General features: G+C 41.5%; 1 protein-coding gene across 1 annotated transcript in view; it reads left to right on the top strand.

The window, feature by feature from the left end:
• Positions 1-23252, top strand: part of DOCK1 (dedicator of cytokinesis 1) — a 459011-nt gene that overhangs the window by 309078 nt on the left and 126681 nt on the right. The window contains exon 30 of the mRNA XM_081954827.1: positions 20855-20933. Within this exon, the coding sequence (XP_081810953.1) occupies positions 20855-20933 (79 nt within the window). The remainder of the gene's footprint in view (positions 1-20854; positions 20934-23252) is intronic.

Below are 23252 nucleotides of genomic sequence, written 5' to 3' on the forward strand. Positions count from 1 at the left end.
AAAACACAGGAACAGCCACAGAGCAGAAAGAGTCAACTGACTTTATGATTTAAGAGCATGCTGAACCTACTTGTGAAACAAAAATATAAGCTTCAATAAACATGTAAAATATAATGCTACAATCTCCTAATGACCCAAGCAAGTTGGCAGATTTATCACTTGTTAGACTTTATTTCTAGAAGGGGAAAAAAGACAGAAAAGAAATAAAATTATTTTATTATTATGTAAAGATTATTATAGTCTTTTCATTTTTAAAAATCTAATTAGATCTTCATAGTTTATATTTTTGTTGCAGTTATCATTAAAGTATTATTGATAGATGTATCAAATAATATGACATATTTAAAAAGATTATAGACAACTATCAATTCCTGGCAGTTAGAATTCTATGATGTGATTGCTGGGCATATTTAAGAACTGGAACACATAAAAAATAGCATTCACTTTGTCATGATAAGTATCATACTGTATTTGTTTTCTTTGCCTAATAAAAAGAACACTTCGTAATACAAGTGACAACAAACAATTTTTTGTGTGTGTTTTAAAAAATCATATTTTTTTCATCCAAGAAATATATTTTGTTGAAAAAATAAGAACAATCTTCTTTAAAATCTAATGGATGTATTAAACTAAAATTAATTATGAGACTTCTGTGGACTGATAAGATCAACATATTTGGAAAATTTTGATTTGAATAAAAATCTGAAAACCTACCTAATCAACCTATCTGGGCAAAAATAGAGATGATTCCTGGATGTCAGTAAAGAGATACAAAAAATAAATATAGTAACAAATCAAATATTGCTTGACATTCATTCATCTTCTCAGCTTTCAGCTTCTTTAATGTGGAAGGTAGCAAGGCTTAAATTTGCTCCCTTTTATGCTAATGGCATATCTTTATTATATTACTATAACTAATATCATTATTAAATTTATATCAGTCTAATATGTTCAATCTATTTGTATCTTCTTTTAAGAAGGATGATATACAAATATACAGGATTACTATTTTTTAATAGAACAGTTGAATGACACGAATGTTTGGGAAAAAAGACCCCTCAGAAAGCACTATTAGTATTTTATCATGGCTATTGTTTGTTATGTCTCTTGTGTGATTTAAATGCATGTATGCATTTTAAATTAGAAGACGTATAAATTTTATTGATTTTTTTTCTTTTCAGGAGTAACAACAAATTGATCCAAATTAAATTTCAGTTTTTCAGTAGTCAGAAATGCTACTGATCTGAACTAGGGTATCTAGATTATTGATGTTTCTTCCTCCAGTTTTAAAACCATTGTCATATACTTCCAATATCCCTTGATATGTATTTAGCTTATTGGTTGAATCAATCAGGAGACAGTATGTAACCTTATCTTACTCTTTTGTCAACCTAAGTACTATATTCTGCCGTATTCTGTCTGGACTTTGACTTCCTGTCCAGTGTATAAACTTTTCATGACAATAATTAAATGCTCTGGGATCCTTATTTTTATACAAACATCTCACATATTCATAGAATTGAACTAGTAGAAAGCTTTTCTATAATCCTTAGGTCTTAAACACTGTTTAATCAACTATATCAAATCTGCCCAAAAGTTCTGGGGAAGAGTAATCCCTCAAATACTTAGGTATTATATTATTTATATAGGTAATAACTAGCATTTTGAATTGTACCATGCTTACTATAGGGGTGTAGTTAAAGGAAGCAAAGGTATTAAATCCTTCTGTATTTTGGATCAGGTGTAGCGGGCAAGTACTTTCAAGGGCTGTGCCATGTAGAGAGCAAATGTAAGGAACCAACAGTGATGTCTGTAGAGATTCTCAGTCATGCATGTCATGGTTGTCCCAAAGGTGCTTTTTCAGAAGGCAACTGGACTTTCTTGGGTTTTTTTTTTTAATACGCTTTGCTTCTTATTCAAAAAGCTTCTTGGATGAGAATCAAAACATCTTCAAAAGAAAAAACAAGAAAAAACAAGAAAGTCCAATTCTGTTCCACTGGTTAATTATCTTCATGGTTAGGAAATTTCCCCTTAGTTTTAGGTTGCTTCTCGCCTTGATTAGTTTCCATCCATTCCTTCTTGTCCTGTCCTCAGGTGTGTCGCTGCAAGGTTCGCGACATACTCGAGTCCGGATTCGCCTGTCTGGGCCTTCAGGGTTCTCCCTTGGGTGGGAGAACGAGCCCCGGTCCTCACCAGGAATTTGGAGGGTCCACACGTGGACGAAGGCCGCAAATTAAGACACCACACAAAGAGTTAGCTCGAGGTAGGCAAGCACAGAGTGCCTGGAGGATGTATGGCTACATTCCTCTTGACATGTTCTGCACAGACCCTTTTATTAAGCAGTTTCTTTAAGGTGGGGGAGTGGACACATACAAGGAAGTACATTCAGCAATTTTCCACAAGAAAACAATTAATAGGTATGTAGCAGTTAAGGGGTTTTCAAAAACATCCCTAATAATGCATCGTATACACAGTTAGATATTTGCAGTTAACCAACAACCTATACAAACGCTATGTATGTTAAAGGTCACATTCTTATGGCCTACTTTCGTTTCAGCTTCAACAAGGCCTGAACCAAACTACTGTCATGCATTCACATCTCCTCTGTTTTTGTTTTAAAAGGAGGTCAATATCCCTCCAAGGCTATGCGTTCCTCTAACAGCCCACCCTCCGGCAGGCAGTGAGAAGAACCATTCACCTTATCCGGGAATTGAAGCTCACTTTCTGTATCGGAGTCTGAATCCGAAAATGTTAACAACGGTTGTTTGCAGGTGTCATGCGAGGAGGGTAACAAGTGTTGCAGTAGGTTTAAATCTTTGCGAGTAGCATCAACTTCTTTATCTATATCACCCAGGCGAGTACGCAAAAACCTGAGCAGTTTTCCCATAACACAAGGACCAATGATACAAGCAATCAAAATCAAAATCAAAGGACCTATAAGGGCTGAAAGCAAAGTTGTAAGCCATGGAGAAAAGTTAAACATTCCTTGATACCATGTGTGAAACTTGGAGCGTTCTGACTCTCTATCTTTCAATCGGGTATTTAATTCTGCCATAGAATCAAGCACAATGCCTGAACTATCAGTATAAAAACAGCATTCTTCTTTTAAAGCTACACATAAGCCGCCCTGTTTCAAAAATAACAAATCCAATCCTCTTCTATTCTGTAAAACAACTTCAGATAGTGAAGTAAGAGAATTCTGGAGAGCAACCATAGATTGAAAAGGTACGGCAGAACCTATGGCCTCATAAAATGGTGGTTGGAAAAAAAAAAAAAGGCACATCCAACACTCCGGATCAGCATTAGGAAAGGCATGACTGTTATTAAGAGCAAAATAGGAGGAAGAAATAAGAGACAATAAGGCTTATTACTTAAAAATATACAGTTAACTACTTTAACACATGTTACATTTTTAGGAACTGCTACTATCAATATATACAAAGCAATTGCATCAGAGGGAGGATCATAAGCAATTAATCCTCAATGAAAGATAGTCTTATAATTCGAACCAATGAAGTGTTGAATTACTGCAGGCAAAATTCAAACAGGATCCAAGCATATAAAAAGCAAATGTTTCATGTACAGTTCAAGTCAGTGTGTGTAATGTTAGTTGCACCCATAGATTTTTATTGCAGTCACTGTTCAAATGAGTTTTTTGGTGAGATGACAAAACAAGTAAACATAAACAAATGATGACTAATGATGACTAAAAACTTGGCAAAAATGGCAGCACATAAGTTGTCGTGTTGTTGTTTCAGCACTGCTTTGGTGGTTTTTGGTTTTTCATATCACTGGACAGCTGTTTTGGCAAGATCGTATTGGCCACTGTGCTGTCTGTAAAGTCACCTTGGTCATCTCTGGAACTGGATTTGGGAACTGGTACGACAATATTCTTGTCTAGACAAACATCACGTACTAGAATCCATAAAAATCTGTAAAAACAAGCACAGCATATCCTCGTCCCCCTTGCGGGGGAGGCAAACAAACTTTTTAAATCTATTATGTTACCTATGCCAAATTAGCCAAATTGGGGTACACCAAATTACTAGGTACCCAAAATCCCTCCTTTTTTATATGTTTGAAAAAACAGTCCCTGAAGGACCAATTAACACGTTCCACAATGGCTTAACCTGTGGAATTATAAGGAAAAACCCCAAAAATTAAAACTGGTGCAATTAGTACAAAATTACAAAAAGGCCAATGAAAAATAGGCCAGGCCATTGTCAGTTTTTTTTTTAAAAAAGTTTGCCCAAGGCAATAAAGGCTGGAAAAAAAAATGTGGCCAAAAATTAAAAATAGATAATACAATAATAATAGAATAGTAGAGTTGGAAAAAACCTTGGAGGTGTTCTAGTCCAACCCCCTAACTAAATAAATGAATTTATTTCTAAGGAGCCAAAAAAAAGAAAACATAGGTGACATCCATTTGCCATAGTGATTAGAGGCCAAATCATAAAAATGAACTTCTTTGTCCCCAGAGGGGGATGCCCCAAAACACTGGGAACAAAATAAAACAATTTGCTTGGCCTGGTTGAGTGGCATATGGCAAAATTGTGCCAGTCCCCAGGCATTTTGATGAGAAAAAAAATAATCAAAAATAAATCTAAAGAAAAAAAAACATAGTTTCTAAAAAATTAAAAATAAATTGACACACATAATAAAAGTCAGAAATATAGTTAAAAAGCTTATTAAAAAAAGATGTGAAAAAATAAAATAGCAAAAAACAATTTGTAGTGTTACAAAAACAACAATATTGCAAGGTAGGAAACTTTCATAAGAGTCCTTATAAACAATTTCATCTTCCATCCAAAAAAAAAAACAGTCTTATGAAAGCAAAGAATTGAGAACAATAGGCAAGCAAAAAAGTCATACAGACCACATAGTCAAATAAAAGACACTGAAAAAAAATTTTATTTTGAAAATAAAATAAAAAAATCAAATTTTGGAATAGAAAAAATAATGTTAATAAAATCAGTCCAATTTCTACAAAAAAACCCAAGGTTATTAATTTAACTGCCTAAAAAAATGGCAAAACATTTTAAAATGGAGTCTGTTGTCTTTAAAAAAAAAACATCAAAAGAATTAGCTGACAAGTTACGCAAACCACAAATGGAATGCTCAAAATCTCATTAATCTTTTGAACTGTGGCAAGGGCACACAAAAAAGAAAAAATAAATCAAATAAAAAACTTTAGATAGCGGCAGACAAAAACGGACAAATCCAAACAAAGATTCCCCAATAGCTGCCATAAATTAATTAGCAAAATAACTCCTTTCAAACAAAAAAGGTTGGAACAAAAAAGACTATAACATTTTATGCAGTCATGCTTTATTAAAACTATCTACAATTCATACAATACAATACAATACAATACAATACAATAACAGAGTTGGAAGGGACCCTAGAGGTCCTTCAATCCAACCCCCTGCCTAGGCAGGAAACCTATACCATCTCAAACAAATAACCATTCAACATCCTCTCAAAGACCTCCAGTGTTGGGCCATTCACAACCCCTGGAGGCAAGCCGTTCCATTGACCAACTGCTCTTAGAGGCATTCACAGATATCACTGGGGCGTTTCATACACACACTCATGGTAAAAATGAGCAAACACTCATTCTCCCCGCTCCTCCTGCTTCCCTCCAAAGAATGACCCAGAAGGAAGAGTGGGTGGGGGGAGGGGGAAATTCACACAGGCAATCACGTGGACCTCTGAAGCCATTCACTTATCACTCCCTGGGGCATGGGGGACACATATTCACATTCATACTGCAATCAAACCTTCATGCTTGCTCATGCCAAACAATTTGGAAATGATAACACACATGCATACACACACATACCATCCTTTATATAAAAGGGAATCAAACTACATTCATACCAACTTTTACCATCAACCTACTCACATTTGCACTACAATCATTAATTTCACATATAAAAATCCCATTTCATTCTTTCTTCTTGCAAGGCAGTTATTACAATTACTTCAGGGAGCTGTACAGAAGCCAACGAGCTCCATTTTCTATTATTAAAGGATCTCAACTTCCCTCCAGGTCTGGAGATGATCACGCACTAGATTGTTAATGCCTGTCTCTGCCCTGGGGTGTTCGTTTCTTAATTTGGATCTGCCAGCAGACGCTGGCTAAGTTTTAAAGATCCAAATCCTATCTTGATATCCCAGCACGCGCTGGCATTTTTAAATATCAAGATGTATAAAAACAATGTACAGAGATGTTTGTCCACACATTGTTTGCATTCAGCCAGGGTTCTAGGTTGGCTCATGCTGGCATATTTTTAAAGATCCAAGATGTATGGAGACTTTCATTAACACATCATTTGCATCTGGGTGGGGCCCTTGATTCATCTGATGGTGGCCAAAAAATCAGCAAATTTGTTGACAAAATCTAAATCAAAACTGCCTTCTGGAGGCCAGGTTTTTACTTTAGGACTAATAGAGTAGGTTGGTCAGAAAAATGTGCAGAGGGTTTTTACTCAGGTTGAAGGCAAACCTTTAGTAGGAACTTCCTTCATTTCATACATACATACAAGGCAACAAAGGCAGAAAAGGAGCCAGCCCGTGGATCTTACGTCAGGAAAGTCAGTAGGAGTTTCAGTAGGAAAAGAAGCAGAAGTCTCCACCAGGGGAGCGGAGGAAGCGACTGAGACTTTGGGGGCCTCATAAGGAGGTGGTGAAACCTTCGGGGTTACGTCCGAAGGAGAAGGATTAGGAACAAAAGAAACAGCTGAAGGAGAATTAGGATAGAGAGTAAGCGATAGATTTTCGAGAAAGCGGATAGACAGTGATGCTGTTAATCTTTTGGAGAGAATTAGTACGCTTCACGAGAGCGAAAAGTTCCTCTCGGTGATGAGCAGAAACTTTTGAGCCCGAGGAGCCCATGACTTACATGTGCACAGTGGCGCGTCCGGCCGGGTAAGTTCACAGGAGTGAAGGAGAGCACACCGCTAGACAACGATCGTGCCCATGAAGACGCCAAGACAGGACTGGACGAGCCCCCAGATGTCGCTGCAAGGTTCGCGACATACTCGAGTCCGGATTCGCCTGTCTGGGCCTTCAGGGTTCTCCCTTGGGTGGGAGAACGAGCCCCGGTCCTCACCGGGAATTTGGAGGGTCCACACGTGGACGAAGGCCGCAAATTAAGACACCACACAAAGAGTTAGCTCGAGGTAGGCAAGCACAGAGTGCCTGGAGGATGTATGGCTACATTCCTCTTGACATGTTCTGCACAGACCCTTTTATTAAGCAGTTTCTTTAAGGTGGGGGAGTGGACACATACAAGGAAGTACATTCAGCAATTTTCCACAAGAAAACAATTAATAGGTATGTAGCAGTTAAGGGGTTTTCAAAAACATCCCTAATAATGCATCGTATACACAGTTAGATATTTGCAGTTAACCAACAACCTATACAAACGCTATGTATGTTAAAGGTCACATTCTTATGGCCTACTTTCGTTTCAGCTTCAACAAGGCCTGAACCAAACTACTGTCATGCATTCACACAGGTGCTTTGGAGAATAGCTTGACTCCCTCTTCTTTGTGGCAACCCTTGGGATATCAGAACACTGCTATCATGTCATGGATCTCTCAATATGTGACAATCTAAACAACCACAGCCATTATGTTTACAGGACTGAGCCTGTTCTTCCAAATCCAAATCTCCATAGTCAAGACCTTACAGGATTACTCGACGAGCAAGATATACAGTACATCTGGATCTCATCTGATGATATTAGATACTAAATTGATGGATGATCTCCCTCGGCAACTTTGGGAGGATTTTAAATAAGTGGGCAGAGAGTGTCAAGCTTTGAAATACCTTATGTACGACAAAGTTTCTCACTTGATCTGTTATCACTATCAAAACTATTCTGTCCCAGTCATCGAGAAAGAAGTGCTACAGAACATTGTGATTACTCCATTCCTAATCTCATAGGTGGTCCAGAAAATTACCATGATCAATAATATTGAGAAAGATAAACAGAGCCAGAATGTTTGGCCTCTGTTCCAACTCTACCAAAGCTCATCAGTGCTGCCTCGTTATCATGCCCCAGTTTGAAACCATTCTGAATGGTCTACATCAGCAATCCCCAACCTTTGCAGCTTGGCGGCCCACTGAGGGAAGAGGGAACTGGGCCATGAGAATGGTGGCCAGCACACACATGCAGCCCTTGCAGGAGTAGTGGGCTGGCACACATGCACGGGAGACTGGTCACTCACGCAAGTTGAGCTATGCATGCACCCGCTCTGGTCAGCCACTCACGTAGCCCAATTCCGAATAGGCCCGGGTCTGATAGTGGGCCACAGCCTGGGGGTTGGGAAACCTGATCTAGATAATCTCTGTCTTCCAGGACCCCTGCTGTAATACATCCCAGCACCTAGAAAGAAAAGGTTGGGAAATAGATGAAACAATTGCATTTTTACAGTCTTCCTCAGGAAGGAGCATATGCATTCTTTCCCTGAAAAAGCAGATACTGCTATGTAGAGCCAACTCCCCACTAGTTGCTAGAATACATCCTCTCCAGAATTACTTTAACATACCCTTTCTTGCTTCTAAAAAACTATGTTCTCCCTCCTGTTAAAATATGAAAATATGTCAGCTTTTGCGTGGCTCAGTCACAAAATTACCTAAAGCTTCAGAAGATTTTGTTCTTGTTCCAGCATTAGTGATCCATTTCCAGCACTGTCTGCCTCATAAGTATTCTCAGACTAATGTAGCAGAACAGATTCTACACCTGTATTATAATTTTGATTATAATGCTAGAGTAGAAAGAGCAAGATCTTTTTCTCCCTAGTGGTGGAGACAGCATCCAGGCTGGGTTAACCTTCATCCAATCATATTGAGGACTGAGGCTGGTAACATTGTTAAGCTCTGCCTCTGTTGCTAGGTAGACCCAGCTTTTGACTCAGTCCCTCGATGAGGAAGGCTGTGTTATCGCTTATCTCCGGTCTAAAAAGGCTCGTGTTTCAGCTTTAAAAAGTTGTGGATTGTGAGTAATCGGAGTTATTACTGGCAAGAACTACAGCGCAGAGACCCAACAGCTCTAAGGTCCTTAGCGGCCAAACATTTAGTGGGTCAGAGCCTCTAAGCCCTGTCAGGGCGCAAAGGCTAACGTCTGCTGAGGTAACCATTTCAAGCGCGGCTGTCATTGTCTCAGCTGCACCTTCCCACTTTACCAATCACGCAGGGAATCCATTTTTACTTTCTAACAGCGCGCTTGGGGAGCTATCTTTTTTCCCTGTCTGGACAATAAGATTGACTCTGGGAAATGGTCCGCCACTCCTGGCAAGCAGTTGAGCGGCGAACAGCGGCAGTTTCAAAGGAGAGGGGGAAAAAAACTTTTCAAAAGAAAAGAAAAACAACTTGAACGGCCGCAGAGCGACCCAGAAGGGAACGCAAAGGTCTTGATTCCGACTACAGAGCGGGTAAAGAGGCAGCGTACTATCTTCCCCTAGCCAATTGTTGTAAGAATGGGCTTCGCAGCCATTTCAAAAGGGCGCGAATCGCCATTTCAAACCGCTGTCAAAGTGCCCAATATGGCAGCCGCCGTTCCAGCAGATGCCTCTGCAGCTTCGGGCAGACATGAGGAGGCACAAGCCATCCGTCCAGCCAAAGTGGGCTTGGTGACTCAATCCCCCCCTCAGCCTTCCACATCTGAAGGCAGGGGATCAGCCACCATTAAAAAGAAAACATCTGCAAAGGCTGCAGCAACATCAAAAAAGTCAAAAGAAACCTCCAGTTCACATTATGAGCAACAAAAAGAAAAAGTTCTGGAGCGTATTCACAGGAAGGCAGCCAGTAAAAAGACTCCTTCTCCTCAGACAACTGACAAGTCACACCAAGCCCAGGGGCAATTGTCATTGTTACTTTCTCCTGGTAACAGGCTGAATAGGGAAACCCCTCTTATTCCCATTTTCCCAATTGATGTCTCTAATATATGGGGGTCATCTCAGGAGCCTCAGGTCTCCATGCTTGGCAGTGGTGATATGCTGCCACCTACTGTCCAGAGATTGGACTCACTTCCTTCTACTTCTGCTGCACCGCACTTGGGCCTGGCATCTTTCACGTTCCTACCAAATTTTCAGGACATCATTGCCATTTCTCAGGGCTTCGCAGCTGGTTTACAGCAGAGAGAGGCCCTGTCACTAAGACAGGCAACTGCCACAGTCATGCCACAGCCAGCGCCAACCCCAGTGGTGCCACTCACATACCGGGTTGTGTCTGACCAGGAGGAACAAGATCAATCCTCCGAATCAGAGGAAGGAGAGCTCAAAGAGGCTGAGCTTTCTGAAGATGAGGGAAGGGAAGCTGAACAAAAAGCCTTTTCTGGACTATTCCCTCCGGCTCTTTTTCCCTCTTTGCTGTACAAAGCTAAATCAGCATCAAAAATTGGGACTCAGCAGGCAACTGCCACTCCCCGGCCAACTGTGGTTAGTGCAGAATCCTTATATATTTTGAACAGACTCTGTCAGCCGAGACAATACCAATGCCAAAGCTCTTTGTGGATTTGATCCAATGGCAGTGGGCGGCTCCCACATCGGATCCTAGTCCCTCGGCCTCAGATTAAAAATTCTTTAACGTCGCTAACAAACTGGCACAGTTTCTGTCTGTTCCCACAATAGATACCCCAGTGATCGCCCTCTACACACCAGCTCATATGCCAGGGGCTCCAGAGGATGTCCTAAAGCCGGAGGAGAAAAAGGCTGATCTCACTCTGCAAAGAGGGCATCAGACCGCAGCTTGGGCGGTCAAGGCCGCTACTACAGCATCATTTTTCACGCGACCATGTATCCTTTGGCTCCAAGAGCTGCAACAGCGTGTCCCTATTCCTGACATAAGAGCTCACCAGGACATTGCGAAGCTAGTGGAGCAATCCAGTTCGCTTTGGATGCGACTTTAACTTCCACCAGATTCGCCCCAGAGCCATGGCTTCTTCGGTGGCATCCTGAAGACTCCTGTGGCTGCGGCAGTGGCAGGCTGATGCACGCCACAAGTGGAAATTGGCCTTGGCTCCATTCAAGGGCAGCTCCCTCTTTGGGGATGCTTTGGATTCATTCCTGGTGGAGAATAAAGAGAAGCAGAAGGTTCTCCCCTCAGCTCCTAAGAAGGGCTTCAATCACCAAACGCCATACCCCAGGTGTTCGTCCTTTCGAGGCGCAGACCAGGGTTCATCCTTTCGGAACCAAGACTATGGTTCCTCCTTTTGGGGGGCGGACTATGGGAGCCAGGGATACAGGCATCAGGGAGGCTACTCCTCCAAACAGAGGCCCCAGACTGACCGCTTTGGATCACTGTGCATTCCACTAGAAGCGCATCAATTTCCACAGCGTGGGCGGCTCAAGCTTCCTTACAAGAAATCTGTAGGGCTGCCACCTGGGCTACACCTAATGCTTTCATTAGGAACTATAAGATGGATTCCTTTGCGTCAGCAGAGGCGGCCTTTGGTCGCAGGGTGCTGCAGTCGATGGTTGGGGCTAATGCTTCATCGCCACAGTCTTAGACCCTCCCTGGGACAAGTACTGCTTTGGTACATCCCAGCCTGGATGCTGCCTCCACCACTAGGGAGAAAGGGCGTTGGTACTTACCTGAGATGCCTCTTCTCCTAGGGTGGAGGCAGCATCAGCCCCTCCCTGATTGGGACTTGATCATTGGTCATACCTTGTGTGTTACTGTTTTTACTTTTGCTGTTTACCTGTTGCATAAAATATAATACTAATTTAAAAAAAAGGAATTAATGGGTTGTCATCTTGGTTATGACGCGGTAAGGATGGTCAGATGAGATTAATGGCATAGCAGAGGGGTGCAACTGGATGTCCGGAGTGCAGGTATATTACAACTGTTGACGATGACGCACGGGGTCTGGGTTTTTTCTTCGTCAAAAGCGGGGTCTGCCCTAGCAACAGGGGCGGAGCTTAACAATGTTACCAGACTCAGTCCTCAATATGATTGGATGAAGGTTAACCCAGCTTGGATGCTGCCTCCACCACTAGGGAGAAAAAGATCTTGCTCTTTCTACTCTAGCATTATAATCAAAATTATAATACAGGTGTAGAATCTATTCTGCTACATTAGTCTGAGAATACTTATGAGGCAGACAGTGCTGGAAATGGATCAGGTAAGTACCAACACCCTTTTTCTTTACTTTCAAGCATTTGTCCTCTGGGCAAGGAGTTTTGTTTATATTTTGGGGCTTAATCAAGAACAAAGTGGCAGAAACAGGATGAAAACTTCAGTGTCTGTGTGTGTGTGTGTGTGTCTATGTGTTTTGGAGAAATCGTCTATAAGGTGGTGAGATATCATAATTGACTTTAACTTTTCATCTTAAACTTATCATCACAATTGGGACTAGAAATTTGGTCATTGCAGTTGTAAGTCAAGGCATTCATGGGACTGGACCCATATTTCAGTCATATTTTACAGCGGTTGTAAAGCGATCCCATTATTCTGAATGTGTGTTTTTTTATGGTTTCTAGCGGAAAAAAATACAGGTGAAACTCAAAAAATTAGAATATTGTGCAAAAGTTCATTTATTTCAGTAATGCAACTTAAAGAGTGAAACTAATATATGAGATAGACTCATGACATGCAAAGCAAGATAGTTCAAGCAGTGATTTGTCATAATTGTGATGATTATGGCTTACAGCTCATGAAAACCTCAAATCCACAATCTCAGAAAATTAGAATATTAATGCAATCAACAAAACAAGGATTGTACATAGAACAATATTGGACCCCTGAAAAGTATAAGCATGCATAAGTACTCAGTACTTGGTTTGGGCCTCTTCTGCAGCAATTACTGCCTCAATGCGGCGTGGCATGGAAGCTATCAGCCTGTGGCACTGCTGAGGTGTTATGGAAGACCAGGATGCTTCAATAGTGGCCTTCAGCTCTTCTGCATTGTTCGGTCTCATGTCTCTCATCTTTCTCTTGGCAATGCCCCATAGATTCTCTATGGGGTTCAGGTCAGGTGAGTTTGCTGGCCAATCAAGCACAGTAATCCCACAGTCATTGAACCAGGTTTTGGTGCTTTTGGCAGTGTGGGCAGGTGTCAAGTCCTGCTGGAAAATGAAGTCAGTATCCCCATAAAGCTCATCTGCGGAAGGAAGCATGAAGTGCTCCAAAATCTCCTGGTAGACGGCTGCGTTGATCCTGGACTTAATGAAGCACAGTGGACCAACACCAGCAGATGACATGGCTCCCAAAATTAATACAGACTGTGGAAACTTCACACAGGACTTCAAGCATCTTGCAGTGTGTGCCTCTCCATTCTTCCTCCATACTCTGTGTCCTTGGTTTCCAAATGAGATGCAAAAGTTGCTCTCATCAGAAAAGAGGACTTTGGGCCACTGAGCAACAGACCAGTTCTGTTTTTCTTTAGGCCAGATAAGATGCTTCTGACGTTGTTTGTTGTTCAGGAGCGGCTTAACAAGAGAAATACGACATTTGAAGCCCATGTCCAGGATCCGTCTGTGTGTGGTGGCTCTTGATGCACTGACTTCAGTCTCAATCCACTCCTTGTGAAAGTCCCCAACACTTTTGAATGGCCTTTTCCTGACAATCCTCTCCAGGCTGCGGTCATCCCTGCTGCTTGTGCACCTTTTTCTTCCACACTTTTCCCTTCCATATAACTTTCTATTAATGTGCTTTGATACAGCACTTTGGGGACATCCAACTTCTTTTGCAATTACCTTTTGAGGCTTTCCCTCCTTATGGAGGGTGACAATGATGGTTTTCTGCACAACTGTCAGGTGAGCAGTCTTTCCCATGATTGTGATTCCTACTGAACCAGACTGAGAGACCATTTAAAGGCTCAGGAACCCTTTGCAAGTGTTAGGGCTTAATTAGCTGATTAGAGTGGGACACTTTGAGCCTAGAATATTGCACCTTTTCACAATATTCTAATTTTCTGAGATTGCTGATTTAAGACATAATCTTCACAGTTATGACAAATCACGGCTTGAACTATCTTGCTTTGCATGTCATCTTTAATTGTATTTAAAGGATTATGTTAGATTTGGGCAACGAGAGAACAGACTCCGGACATGTAGTGACTTAACAGCTCTTTATTAATAGTAATAGTGATCCAGCTTCCTCTGTGGTCTGAGGGTTCGCCTTTTATAGGGATCGGGTACGCCTCTCAACCAATCAGAATGATACCTGGTTCCCGCCCTAGCGGCGGACCTGAGTGGAGACTTGCTGCGATATATGTTAATATCTAACACCCCTCCCTTCTTAGATGGAGCGTTCCTGTTAGTAACAAAGTCTTTTAAGTATGTTGGTTTTTGTCTTACACGAGTGGATCGTCGTAGTTCGGGTTGAACTGGAGTGGTTTCGGGATCGGCGTGTTCTGCTCTCCCTGTTTCGCAGTTGGGGGTCTGAAGGCTTTCCTCGTTTGGGAGCTGTTCCGATTCGCCATCGACCGCTGGTTCTACCCTGGGTTCCAATGTGTTGTGTTCTTCTATGTTTGGGCTCTCGGGTTGCTGACTTTGCGCTGGCAAATAGTCCTCGTTTCCGGATCGTAGTTCTGAGTGTCCAAGGTGACCCCGGAGTTGATCTATGTGCCTTTTCCAGTTCCTTCCATCTTCTAGCTCCAGCAAATATGATCGTGGACCCGTGATACCAATTACCGTTGCCGGCATCCACAATGTTCCCCCTGCATAGTTGTGGGCGTATACCGAATCCCCTATGCTAAAACTCCGAATTTTGCTTGTAGAGTCTGGGGGCGATGTGGCAGAGTAATTTGGGTGAAGACAGTCCAGGTGAGACCGTAGACGGCGGCCCATGAGCAATTCAGCAGGGCTCCTACCTGTCGTTGCGCTGGGGGTAATGTGCTGAATTAAGAGGTAATGATCAATGCGTGTTTGCCAATCACCTGGACCCATCCTAGTGAGGGCCTCTTTTGCAGATTGCACCATTCTCTCCGCCTGTCCGTTCGATGCCGGATGGAATGGCGCGACAAGGGCATGCCGAATTCCCTGACTTGCTAAATATGTTTCAAATTGCATGGCCGTGAATTGAGGCCCGTTATCGGAAACCAGGAGGTCGGGCAGGCCATGAGTGGCGAAAAGTCGCCGTAGTACCTTAATGACTGCCTCTGCCGTGATTGAAGTCATTAGGACTACTTCTAGCCATTTGGAGTATGCATCCACAACTATAAGGAATGTTTGTCCCTGGACTGGCCCTGCGAAATCAATGTGTATTCGCGACCAGGGTGCTTTCGGCTTCTCCCATTCCGTGGCGGTTGCTTCAGGGGGTGCTGGTCTAGACTCTTGGCACGGATTACAAGTGGCCACCCATTCCTCTATCTCTTTGTCCATATTTGGCCACCAAATGTAGCTCCTTGCTAACGCCTTCATTCTAACGATTCCCGGATGCCCAACATGTAACACTTCTAAAACATTTCTTCTCAAAGCATATGGAATAACAACTCGATCCCCCCACAACAAACAACCCTGTAACACTGATAGCTCATCACGTTTCGCCCAAAACAGTTAAAATTCCGGCCCCACGTTTCCCTTGGGCCACCCCCTCCAAACCCAAGTTTGAACTTGTTTTATTACATTGTCCCTAGAAGAGAATCTGGCAACATCGCAGGAAGAAACAGGTCCTGAGTCCAAACAGTCAATTAATAAAACCGGTACCTCGGGAGTGGGGTCTGGCAAAAGTTCTGGAAATGGGCAACGGCTGAGTGTGTCTGCATGCCCTAGAGTGGAGCCCGGTCGATGTATCAATTTGTAGGAATACGCTGCCAGGAAAACAGTCCACCTGGTCATGCGTGGAGAGAGTGAAACTGGTGTGGGGCGGTTTCCCGCCAAAAGTCCCAACAGCGGTTTATGGTCCGTAATGAGTTCGAAATCGCGGCCGTAGAGGTATTCGTGAAAGCGTTTGACTCCAGCTACAGCGGCTAACGCTTCTCTGTCCATCTGGCTGTAGTTCCTCTCGGCTGATGAAAGAGTCCTTGAATAGAAGGTGATGGGCGCTTCGTTCCCGTTTGGCATGCGGTGGCTGAGAACTGTGCCGACGCCGAATGGTGATGCATCGCAGGTCAATACCAGTGGTAGCGTCTGGCTGTATTGCACTAGTAGCGAGTCGGTGGTGAGCAGGCGCTTGACTGCGGCAAAAGCGGCTGCTTCGGAACGTCCCCATCTCCATGTTGCGTTCTTGGCGAGGAGTCGATGTAGTGGTTCAGCAACGGTCGCTTTCTGTCTCAGAAAAATGCTGTAGAAGTTAAGTAGTCCGAGGAAGGCCTGCAACTTGGTCTGATTTCGTGGTGTGGAGGCATCCTGGATCGCCTTAATTTTCTTCGATGTAGGGTGTATGCCCAGACCATCGATCTTATATCCCAGGAATTCTACGCTAGGCACGTTAATTTGGCATTTCTCTTTTTTGAGGCGGAGACCCTTCTCTCTGATTCTGGCCAAAACAGTTCTGACTCTTTTTAATAGTTGCTCCTCGTTTGCAGCGGACACCAAAATGTCGTCAAAATATGGGACGACTCCTGGTATCCCTTGCAATAACCGTTCCATGACGCTCTGGAACAGACCGGGGGCAATACTCACACCGAATTGTAACCGGTTACATTTGAATGCGCCTCTGTGCGTCACTATAGTTTGGGCCTCCGCCGTGGCGCTATCCACAGGCAGCTGCTGATACGCTTGTGCCATGTCTAATTTTGCAAATATCTTTCCTGGCCCCAACGAGTGCAATAAGTGTTGGACTACTGGCACAGGATATGCGCTTTGTTGTAGCGCGACATTAATTGTGCATTTATAGTCCGCGCAGATGCAGACTGACCCGTCTGGTTTAACTGGGGTCACGATGGGGGTTTCCCAGCGCGCGTGATCCACCGGTTCAAGGATCCCTTGCTCTACTAGTTTGTTGATTTCTTTGTCTATTTTGGGGCGGAGCGCAAAAGGCACTCTTCTTGGTTTAAGTCGGATTGGCGCCACGTTTGGGTCTAGATTGAATGAAATAGGTTTACCCACATACTTACCAAGACCGGGGCTGAACACATCCTCGAACTCCTTAAAAATCTGTTCAGCGCTGCTGTTCTCCACGGCGTTGATTCCGGTGACTTCCAACCCCAGGGCTCCAAACCAATCCAATCCTAGAAGGTTTTGTAATGGCGCGCTGGCGACGGTTACTGGCAGCTGGGCTACGATGTCCTTGAACTGTATTCGGAACGTGCCTTGGCCCACGATGGGGACCCTGTTCCCCTGGTAGTCTCGTAGCAGGATGTCTAGTGTGCGTAGTTGGCTCTTTTTGAGGCTAGGGATAGCCTTTTTCATGGCGGACCATGAAATGATCGTTAGGGACGATCCTGTATCAACTTCCAGCTCGCAAGGAGAGTCCTCCAGGAGGACGGTGACTTTCAGCTTTTTAGGCCGCTTGGTGCGGACCTGACCTATCGTGGTGAGATAGGTTCGCAATTGCTCTCTCTGGGTCAACTCTATCTCAGCATCGGTATCCTGGGAATACTCTCGCTCAGCGTTCTGGTAATACGATCGCTCAGCTCTTTGTGTGTAATCTCTCTGGGAATATCCCCCTTCAGCTCTTTGTGGATACTCTCTCTGGGTAAACTCTCTTGGGGTTCTCTCTGGGCGCCCTTTTTGCTTTCGCCAAGCCCCTGGGTTGGGCTTCTGTTGGCGGTACATGGGAGGCTGCCGTTGTGAGGCAGGGACTTCGCTCCAGCACACCCTTGCGATGTGCCCAAGTTTGTCGTAGTGCGAACAAAAAATGTTCCTGAACCGACAGGTAGACCGGGGGTGGTTCCCTCCGCAGATTGCTCAGGGTGGCAAGCGGAATCCGGGTTTACCCCCAGGTCTCATGTGACTGCTCCTCATCAGGTGACTGTCCTCTACTTTGGGATCCTCGAACTCTGGTTCGGTGTCCTCATAGTGAACTCTGGCGTGTCTGGATCCCGATTGGATCGCGCTGAACCCGCGTTGTATAGTCTCGGAAGATCTATCTGCTGACTCGGACGCCCTTGCTTCATTTAGCGCTATTTGTAGGGTTAAATTGGGATTTGCCAACAGCCGTTTTTGTAGAGAAATGTCCTTTAACCCACAAACGAGTCTTGCCAGGATTTGTTCGTCCAGATCCCTGAACTCGCAGTGAGTCGCTGCTTTCCCTAGTGCTGCAACATATTGGTTGATTGATTCTCCCGCCTTCTGGTTCCTCGTGTTGAACTCTTGTCGGCAAACATGGCGGGAAGGTTTGGGCGCGTAGTGTGTTTGCAAAGTCTGTTGTAGCGCCGTCCATGATACCGCTTGAATTGGTGTTGGTTCGGAGAGGTCTCTGGCCGTCTCAAAAACCTCTCGCCCACAGTAGCTGAGGAAAATGTTTTTCTTACGGGAGTCTGTTATTCCCGTGTATTCGTTCGCTTCGAGAAAACACTCGAACCGGATCATGTAGGACTTCCAATGGTCGCTCATTGGGTCGAATGGAGCAGGAGGAGTGTGCTTCGCCATCTTCTCTGCGTTGAATTTCCCGCGCTGCGATGTCGTGAGATGGCTGCCGGAATTTCTGCCGAATTCCTGGGCTGGATCGAATCCTGGGATTCTGGAGGTAGCTTCGTCCTATCTGTCTCTCGATCCCACCTTCGTTGCCAATGTTAGATTTGGGCAACGAGAGAACAGACTCCGGACACGTAGTAACTTAACAGCTCTTTATTAATAGTAATAGTGATCCAGCTTCCTCTGTGGTCTGAGGGTTCCCCTTTTATAGGGATTGAGTACGCCTCTCGACCAATCAGAATGATACCTGGTTCCCGCCCTAGCGGCGGACCTGAGTGGAGACTTGCTGCGATATATGTTAATATCTAACAGATTAGTTTTATATCAGTTTCCACCTGATCATTTCAAATACTCATCTATATTTTAGGTAAGTTTTTCAGTGTGTGCCATCCTCATGACGAGAAATAATATGCCAACATGAAGTGATTATGCTATACTACTCTATACTGTTATGTGCCACTACTTTATACTATATCTCATAGAATTTCTTGGTCATGGCTTAGTATGCTATATGGAATACGAAGTTGTTATTTATAAGCCATGATTGTGCAACATATTGTACAATGTACATACAACATTGTACATACAAATTCTGGCTTGCTTTTACTTAAGAGTGATGCATGAATCCAGCAATTGTCCAACTCAGTATGGCTGCTTTGTATCTTAATAATTTTTTATTAGTAGAATAAAATTTTCTGAACAGTGATATATATGTATACTTATACCTCTTTCAAAAATAATGAACTAGCTGAAAAGGAAGCATTTTTTAAAGATTCAGATATAACTTTCAGAGGACATATACTAACAGATAATCTTTAAATGTACCTAATGATTATCGATTCCATTGTAGGAAGAGTTCCCTTCTCTTCAAGAGACTATGAAATGTCATATATTTTCAGTTTCTAAACTTATTAATTAATATTGAAATGTATAAGCAGTAATTAAGTTTATTATTTCTGTCGTAATGTGGGTTCCTCTTTATCCTATTAGTTGTTATGCAAACCAGATAGATAATTCAGAAATTTTTTTAGAGTCTACTCTTTATGATTGCAAAGCTTTCAGTTAATGTCTCAGAGTTGTATTATTTATACCTTTTAAAAAGTAAGTCAGGATAGTTTACCAAGACTTTAATTGACATGTTAATAACATCAATTTGAACAATCTGCTGATGAAACATTTGAAAGCAAAGGTTTTGGCACTTTCACTTTGTATCTTTGATTTTTAAAAAGAAAGGGAGAGGCTATTGCGCTTCTCTACTGACATTGTCAGCTTTTTATTCTTTTGCTTAGCAGAATGGATGCTTTGCTGAATCTGGATAGGTTAGGGAAAGTCCTTGGGGGGGAGGTCTATGACAATTTGCTGCAGCCAACTTACCACAGCCAGCTCACAAAAGCCAATGTACTGTGGCCAATTTGTCGCGGGACAAGAATTATACTAATATCAAAGAAATGGTGGAACAGAATCATTAAAGAAAGGATACGAAAGGATGGGAATGTGAATGACAAATTTTTTTTTATTTATTTATTTTAAATAATTAAATTGAATGGTTAAATTATTCTGTGGCAAGTTGTCCCGCAGTGAGTTGGCCATGGCCAGTTGGCTGCAGCAAGTTGGCTGTGCCTAGTCCATTCCGCCTCAGGGGAACTCAGACCTGCCGCAGCAGTAGTGAGGAAGAGGTAGAAATGTGATCTACCCTTGCTATTATTCTCTGCACTTGTTGCCTCCTTGCTTGGGGCTCAGGACTTCAGTTTTCTCATCAGGGTGGTGAAGTAGATCTGAAAGCTTCGATTTGAGGACCAAGGAGTTACACTTAACATTATGTTACTGAATAGTTCTTGCTGAAAGCAAATCCTTTTCTGGAAGATTTTTATCCAATTATACCCTTTTTGATGAACTATGCATAAATTATGCAGAAAGATAAAAGCTTTTGACAAGTAGAATTTTCAAAGCACTGTTCATCAGCTATTGATTCTTTACAATGAAGACTTATGGCTTTATGGAACAAATATTTTTTTTTGCTTTATATGCACATAGAATTGTTTATTATCTTTTCTTGAGCTTATGGTAAAGAGAAATGAATTCATCCAAAGGCTTCCTGTTTTTATCAGATTCTAAATATGCTAATTTCCTTGATTGATTCTGAAATATCTGCATATAATTCTGTATACCTAATAGTGGTAAAATTGCACATATTTTGAAATTATTGCTATAGCATCTATTTCCCTGGCACTTTTTAGATTTATAACTAATTGGAATGCCAAACTTACAAAGGTACTAAAGTCTTAAATGTGTAATCATGTAATTTTCTCCTGATCTTTCAGAGTCTTTTTACGAGCAATTAATCAGTATGCAGATATGCTGAACAAAAAATTCCTTGATCAAACCAGCTTTGAGCTACAGGTAAAACATACACTTAATATTGTCTTCCTTATTTCTAAAAGTCCTTCTCAATATATATTTCTCTGGTCCTCTTTTTTAAAGATTCTCATTGAATGTGCTATCTATATGTGGCATAAGATATGGTATGTATGTAATTATTTATGATAGACTAATAATTTGTATATTGTAGATATATAGAGTTTATATATATTTTGGACACAATGACAATTTGTATTTTACTTATCCACATTATTTAAGTTTTTTATAATAATATTATTAAAAGGTTTGATTACAATGATAAAAGATAATATAGACTAAAGGAGAAAGAAGATGCAAAAAGGCAAGGAAAAAAGTAGGAAAATATGCCCCTTAAAAAAGCAATCCCCACTTTTTTCATGACAAGTATAAAAAAATTCACTATCTCTTCACCTCGTCTTCATCCCATACCTGAACTCTGACTTATGGTTACCAATAAATAACATCTTCTCCAATCCAGTTGGATTTTTTGCTGATAATTAGAATAACGTATTCAAATCAATATTCCATATTTCAACTCTTAACTGTAGACAAATCAATATTTAAAAAATTGTTTCACTATTTAAGAACACAGATATCCTTCACTTTAAACAGAAAGACAATTAAATATAAAGCCAATTTAAATGATAGCAGATTAGAATAGATAAAATAAATGTAGGGAGAAAAGCTTAAATAGCATGTCTATTGTAATCAAAGCCATAACAGTTTTTTTTTTCCTTTTCAGATGTCAGTTAAATTCAAAGAGAATTACCCCAAACATGTCCTATTCGAATAATTTTCCATCTCTCAATTTTTAACTAGATTAAAAACCACATTTAAGAAACATAAAGAAATATTCAGGATCCTAAGATAAACAAAAGTCTAAAATTTAACATGACAAAGGAGGATAATTTCTCCCATAGAAAACAAACTCACAAAAATTCCTTACTTCAAATGGAAAGACATTTAAGTACAAAACCAGTTCAGATACTATCAGATTAGTATACAAAAAGCTCCATTTGTGGCTGGAGCAAATGTCTCAGCTCCTGATTCTTTCATCCTCCAGGAATTCCTGCTTCTGGGGAAGAATGGTGGATTGAAGATAGCTCCACCAAAAGTAGAGCTGATGTTTGCAGCAAAAGACAGAGAGTTGACAAGTAGATTGGCTCCTTCAATCCTATCTGGATAAAGAGAGGATGTGAAATCACCAAAGCTGTTCTCCATGCAGTTTCTTCACATTTATTATTTAAGAAGAAGAATTCTGAAAGGTTATTATACCATAAACCAAATTTCAGAAGAACTTAATTGGCTTTTCTAATCTGGTTTTTTTTAAACCAGTTGCCATGTACTGGCATATTAGTGATGGTACATTAATCTTTATACATTTTATTTCTAAGACAAGAATATTTGACTGTATGGTTTTTTTGTGGTCTACCTCAAGTCTTTTCTCCATATTAATGTTCATATAAGCGGGTTCTTCTTCAGACTTCAAGCCTTCCCTTTCCTTTCCCAGAACTCCTCCATGCTATTATTTCAAGCTTTTCATACTTTTGGCTTCATAAGAAATTTAAATTGCTGTATCTCAGGTTTTTTTCTCAATGAATAAGGCATTTAAGTGCAAAAATCACCAAGTGGATTTTGCAAGCCAAGACATCCCAAAAATCCGCAGCCTCATCTTGAAAATTCTATTAAATATTTCTACCAAACAAGATCCAAATACTAATGGGTCAAACTGTCTATTCTAACCAAATCAACTTAGAGAGAGCGCGCAGTTTTGTATGTTAGCAAATTGATCTTTAGGGTTGTAGTCTTGAATTTCAAAAAAAACAGTAATAATCATCACTTAGAATGGAATCAGGAACTGATTTAAACTCAAGAGAAGTCATGAAGGCAACTAGGTTCCCTAAAACAAGAACCAGTTGGGATTTCTTTATTTTAATTAAGCAAAGATAAGGTCACTTGTTTTATGTCATATAATTTTCTCAGATGCTTCATTGAATAATCTTTGCAAAGCCTTATTTTGCTCAAAAAACAAACTTAAAATATCATCTTCAATCTTGTATGCTATATGATTTCCCCCCCTTAGTATTCAATAGAACAATAAAGAACACTTCTCTTTTTTGGGGAAGCTCTCAAAGAACATTTAAGAAGATTTTAAAGGTTTTTTTTTTTACTTTAAGTACAATATAAATAAATACTCATTCCTTTTCTGTTTTACTTGATTTTTGATTCCCTAGGCAAGTGCATTTTTAAAGCAATATTTATTTGTTAAATTTATTTGCTGCCTTTCCTGCTCTGGAGCCATTCTATGCAGTGGTGGGTTCC

Source organism: Natrix helvetica (assembly GCF_964273705.1).
Source record: "Natrix helvetica genome assembly, chromosome: 5".
Taxonomy (NCBI): domain Eukaryota; kingdom Metazoa; phylum Chordata; class Lepidosauria; order Squamata; family Natricidae; genus Natrix; species Natrix helvetica.